The 5,787-nt window shown below is 56.8% G+C and overlaps 1 protein-coding gene across 8 annotated transcripts in view; it reads right to left on the bottom strand.

Annotated features, from left to right (window-relative positions):
- Positions 1–3,972: 3,972 nt before the first annotated feature.
- KCNIP2 (potassium voltage-gated channel interacting protein 2) overlaps positions 3,973–5,787 on the bottom strand; it is a 41,741-nt gene continuing 39,926 nt past the window's right edge. For all 8 annotated transcript variants that reach the window (XM_079312457.1, XM_079312458.1, XM_079312459.1 and 5 more), the window contains 4 exons: positions 5,533–5,640; positions 5,051–5,155; positions 4,809–4,871; positions 3,973–4,480 (listed from right to left, as the gene is read on the bottom strand). In XM_079312457.1, coding sequence (XP_079168583.1) covers positions 4,433–4,480; positions 4,809–4,871; positions 5,051–5,155; positions 5,533–5,640 — 324 coding nt within the window. In that variant the 3' untranslated portion in view covers positions 3,973–4,432. The remainder of the gene's footprint in view (positions 4,481–4,808; positions 4,872–5,050; positions 5,156–5,532; positions 5,641–5,787) is intronic.

The raw sequence follows: 5,787 nt of genomic DNA, 5'->3' as shown, positions 1-5,787 counted from the left end.
GCGCAGGCGCGGGGCGGGGGAGGGCGCGCACTGCGCGTGCTCGGTGGGGCCGGCAGCGGGAGGGGCGAGGTCGCGGCGGCCTCAGGGCGCTTGCGCGGGGAGGCAGAGCGCGCCCGCGGCGCACGCGCGAGGGGCCGCGGAGACCGAGGGGGAAGCGGCAGCGAGGCAACACGCATGCGCCGTGGGGTTTGTGTAGGGAAGCGACGCCGAGGGGGAAGGGGGGGGGGAAATGAAGTGTTTACCTCGGGTCTGCGCGTGCGCGCCGCGGCGCAGCGCGCTGGCGGGAGAGCGCCTGCGCGGGCGCGGTGTGCGCGCGGGGTCCCGTGAGGCGTGACCTACTTTTCCCGCAAGCTCAGCAGGGCCCGGCGGGGCTGCGGCGCGGATGGGAGACCCGGCTGCTCCCGGCACGGCCCATGGTCCCAGGGTGGTGAGCGATGGGGTGCAAAGCCGAGATATCAGCAGAGCAGAGGTCTAAGGTCGCACAGCTGAGATGGCCCCTCGTGACTGTGGAGATCCTGCCAGCCTTCCCGGCGCGGGGGCACTGCAGCAGGCACCAGCCAAAGTCAAAGAGCTGCCGAAACCCCCAGCTGGTGGGGAAGGCAGGCATCAGGCAGACACATCTAATGTCAGCCACGTTTCCACTTATTCCCGCTGATAACAACTCGGGCACGACGAGAAACTGGAGCCAAGGGCCGTCTCTGGTTACCACCCCAGCAGGCCCAAGCTTTCAAAGAGCAGAAATAGAAATTGTACAGATACCCTAAACGGGAACCAGCTGAATTGTATTGATGCATGGGCAGACCTTACAGAAGGATTAGAGAGGAGAAATGCACAGAATCTGGGTGGAGAACACACACCTCCAGAGCTGGGTGGTGACTGCAGGGTCACAAAAGACCCTGAAGGGATGCTCATATCTCTGATCATGGCAAAATAATCATACAGTGACAGTTCTCCCAGTGTTGGAATCTCATCCTTTTACAAAATGCTTGTGTTTCTGGGCAGTATTCAGGATGCTGGAATGAATCACTGCCCCAGGCTGCATCAGCTGCCTCATCCAGTTGCTCAACTGTTTTACCACATAGCTACTATTCATTTTTCTGCTGAAAGCTGGGAAAAACTTGCCTGGAAACAATGCAAGGCTGCCCTTTTCCAAGGATCCATCAGCTCTTATCTCTGTTCTCATCACAGACCAAATGACTTGGTTGTCCACCCTTCAATGCCACCTCCTAGTAACAAGGTGCTCCAAGCCCTGGCTCACACAGCAGCTCCTCACAGCGAGCTGAGGGCACATCTAAAGGATCCAGCTCTCCCTCAGGCCCTTCCTGAGAGCTAAACAGTTTTTTTCTGACTCCCAGAGATGCTTCCCCACTCCAAAAGCTACAGCCCCTGCACAAACCTTTTCCCAATGACCAGCATTGGAAGGCTGAGCCCGTTGTGCTGTTTTTTCCCATTTTCACCTCAGCCTCTTCCCTGCCCCTCTCCCTGGGGACAAGGACCCAAGGGACCCATCAGTGGCTCACAGCATCTCTGCGCCACAAGAGGGCACATCAAGCCCTTGGATGTCATTGCCCAAAATAGCAACCTACCAAACAGAGCTCAGGGGATAGGATATACCAGGAAAAGTGGGTTAGAGGGGAAAACCTGCTCAGGCCCATTCATACTGCCATACACAGCCCTGGGTGGTAGCCAGCAGCCCAAAAAGGTCTCTGGAGAGTCAGAGGCTTTGGAAAGATCAGACTTGCTGCTTATCCAGTCCCACAATAGTAATTCCCCCCACAGCCAGAGCCCATCCTTTTAAAATGTTTGGTTTCCAGGCAGCTCTTTGCATTGAGCTTTCAGTTCCTGGACCACAGACTGTTGAATGCTGGGCCATTTTTCTGTCCCACACCAAGTCCCTTGCTCTCTTGTTCTGCTACTCTCTTACTTACATGACTGTTTATTTAATTTTTCCTAGTTCCTTGTGCTGGACTTTTCCAACAACCAGTGATTGCCCTAAGAAAAAGCCCTTCCCAGTCCATACCTACCTCCTCAGGGTGGCAGGTGACCATGTTCCTGTTAGCTCAGCCTTAAATGCTACATCCTGACACGGGCCACCTGGTCCCCAGCTTGGGTCCACTCAGCAGCATCTGTGACAAGCTGAAAACACACCTGGCAGCCTGACTCCTGAAATGTGACACACTTGATATAAAAGCTTTTTAACCTTAACACCTACAGGCTCTTACAGGCTGTAATTACAGGACCACCAACAGCATGGCTAAGATCAGTGTGCACCCTTGTCCCCCATGCAGCCTCCCAGAACATCCTGTGACCACAACACCCCAAAAAGGATACCAACCCTCTGCAGAGACCTCCTGATGATCCTGCATTCCCATCCCAGGCAGCTGACAGATGCAAAGACAGAACAGTAGTGTGCATAGCGATTGTGGTTAAATTTTATTGGTTTTTTTGTTGGTTTTTTTTTGTTGTTGTTTTGTAACTCATATAATTATTATAATACAAAATATACAGACTGGAGATGCCAAGCAGGTTGTGGGTCACCATGCCCCGGGGCAGGGGGTCACACCATGCGACCTACAGCGTGAGGGGGGAGGTGGCAGGTGCTCCACATGGCAGCAAACAATGGGAACCCAGAGTGCTGGGAGGAGGGGGAACAGGACCAAGGAGATGGAGGGGTAAGGCCCTCCCACCCTTAGGGGAATGCAAGTGGGAGCTCAGCCCCACAGCAAACCTGGGAACAGGTCTGTGAGATGAAGAGTGTGTTGAATGAACCTAAAAAACACATCATGTCTGTGAGATAAATAACATGTTGAATGAGCCTAAAAAACGTGATGTCTGCAAGGGCTGAGACAGGGACAGTCCCCTTGGGAAGCAGCCCCATAGCTTTGGCTCAGAGCCCCAGGGGTTAAATTCTAATGTCTCCAACCCCAGGGGCTCAGCCTGGGTCTGGCCCAGCAAGGATGCTGATCCCAGACAGCGCAGATCAGGCCAGCCCCAAACCACTCTGGCTAAGGATCCAGAGACTGGAGCTACTCTCCCTGGGGCTGCCAGGGCTGGGTACATTCCCAGTGCCTGTGAGGGGCTTCTGGAGTTGGCATGGGATCGTTAGCCCATTGGCATCACTCTCCCAGCTATGACTCAGAGTGGTATGTGGGCAGGACAGGCCTGCCTGCACACATCCATCTCCAAGGAGCTGGTGGTGACAAAAACACCCAGGGTCCCTGTCCACAGGGTCCCCAAGCAGGCTCTCATATGGCCATGCTGGGAAGAGTCCCCTGCCCCAAGGTGACCCTCCAGCCTGCCAGCAACCTGTCAGTGACTCCTGTCTAATCCCAGCCTCAACCTTCTCCTCCAGGAGCTGCCAGCTCAGCCATGGCACCAGCATAGAGCTCTGCCTGTGGAGACACCTCTCTGCCTCACTGCTCATTCCCCAGTCCCCGGGGCAGCAGGTGTCTGGCATGGGCCAGGGCACAGAAGCAGGACAAGGTCAGCAGCAAACAGTGCCAGGAGCATGGCTGTGAGCCCTGTGGGGCCAGAATGGCCACCAGAGACCAGCCCATCTCCCTCTTCCACATGGCCCCTGGCTGTCATGTCCTCAGGAAGGGCTGGAAAGGGTGTCTCTCCATTGGAGCCTCAAAGTGGATCCCTGGGGTCCCCCTGTGCCAGCACCCCAAACCTGAGGGACAGGGGCTGAGGTTGCAGCTCTCGTAGCCCTGCATTGTCCATCCTGAGGGACAAGTGCCACAACAAGTCACCTCCCCTCTGCCCCTGTCAGGAAGAGCCTTGCAGGTGTAAGCAGGATCCCTGGGATCAGGGGAGACTCCTCACAGCTCATTCTCCAGGCATGGCCCCTCTGCCCCCCCACTGGCCCAGTGTCAGCACAGGGAGGGTGGCCGGTGGCTCACAGTGGACACACCAGCCATGCTGCCCACAGCAGGGCACAGCCAGGGCAGGGAGGAGCCGAGGCACTGGCTGTGCCCATTGCGGGATTTTATTGGTTTCTTGACAGTGCTGCTGGAGGATCTGGGCTGGAGCCAGGACTGGAGGCTCCTGGGGCTGGGGAGGATCAGGGAAGGCAAGCTGTAGCTGCCCAGGGTGGTGTGCATGGGAAAATCCTCTATTGCAGCCCAAGGATGCATATTTTCCACTGGAACTGGGTGCAGGGAGGTCCATCCAGGTGAAATTCTCATCCTGTGCCAGCAATGCCCATGCTCCCAACATCTGGGAGCACCTGCTTGGGATTCCCCGAGGAAAGCAGAGCTGGGCCAGGGGAAAGGGAAGGTCTCAGCGCTGACTGCATCTCAGGGAAGGAAGGCCCCTTTCCATGGGGGTATCTGTGCAGCCAGAGGAGGGGAGTCTCAAGGGAAAAGTCAAGAGAGAGAAGAAGGTTCTGGGCCCAGTGTCAGGACAGCTCGTCTGGAGGCAGGTCCGGGAGCTAAATCACACTGTCGAAGAGCTGCATGGATCGCATGATGTTCTCATCCTGTCAGGAGCAGGAGGGAAGCAGGCAAGTTGGGCATACAACAGCAATCTGGCAGCTCCCCCAAACCTGGCTTTACCCTCATGGCAACTCTGGCACATGGGACAAGAGCCCCAGGATTACAGGCAGTTTCCAAGCCCTACTGGGATCCGTGGCTCTCCCCATCTGTATGGGGAAGCTGGCATGGGTACAGTTCCCAAAGCAGAGCTCCAGCCTTGCCCCTGGGAGCCCTGGCTTCACCCCTTCCCTGCAGGAAGGAAGCAGGAGGGACAAGGTCCCCAAGGAAGAGGGAGGTGACCCTAGCTCAGAGAAGAGTTTCTGTGGACTTTACCTTCTGGCAGGACTCCAGGAACTCCTCGATTGTCACCACGCCATCCTTATTCCGGTCCATTTTCTGCAGACAAGCACAGCACAGGGGGCATAGCAGGGGCAGCCCCAGCCCTAGGGAGAACCTGCCCACATCCCACAGGGGCTGGACACAGCTCCAAGCATGTCCAAGCACCAACGGGACCAGGGGTGTTTTCCCCCCAGCTCTGTGCTGGAGCTCTGCTTGCCCAGGATGGCTCAGCTCACCTGGAAGAAGTTCTCCACGTGCTCCCGCGGTGCCTCCTCCCGCATGGCCGGGTAGGTGTATTTGCCCATCATGTCGTAGATGGACTTCATGATGTCCAGCATTTCCTGATGGGAAAGGGAGCAGAGTTGCAGTGTCAACACGGGGCTCTGCCTCCGCCTGGTCCCCAACCCGCACCTTTTTCTTGACGCTCCTGAAGGACCTGTGGGGTGCTCAAATGTGTTTGTGCTGGCTCTGTGCACAGTGTGGGCCATGTGTGCATGTGCAATGGAGCCCCAAAGCTGCACACCACTCATCCACCCTCCACCGCAGAGTCACACCAGTGCCAGGGGGCCAGCAGGGACATTTGCAAAGCTGGGCTCAGTTAAATATTGATCCCCTGAGCTCTCCAGAGCTCCACCAATACCCCTGAGTTCTGCCCTGGTCTCTGCCAGATGCACACTTGTGCTGGCCCTGAGGACCAGTCTGGACACCCCCATCCCACCTCTCTGGTGATGCAGCCATCTTTGTTCAGGTCATAGAGGTTGAAGGCCCAGTTCAGGCGATCATCAATGGTGCCCCGCAGGATGGTGGACAGCCCAGACACAAAGTCCTGCAAGGATGGACAAGGCAGGCAAATGGGAGTTACAGCCACAAAGGCCCTCAGAGACACACAGGGTACAGCCCTGCTTGATTCTTCTGCAGAGAGGAACACAGCCCCAAAGCTGATGTGCCTTGGGGCTGACAAGGTGAAATGTTG

Source organism: Erithacus rubecula (assembly GCF_903797595.1).
Source record: "Erithacus rubecula genome assembly, chromosome: 9".
NCBI lineage: Eukaryota > Metazoa > Chordata > Aves > Passeriformes > Muscicapidae > Erithacus > Erithacus rubecula.
The sequence above is the reverse complement of the archived record's forward strand: the minus strand, read 5'-3'. Positions and strand labels throughout refer to the sequence as shown.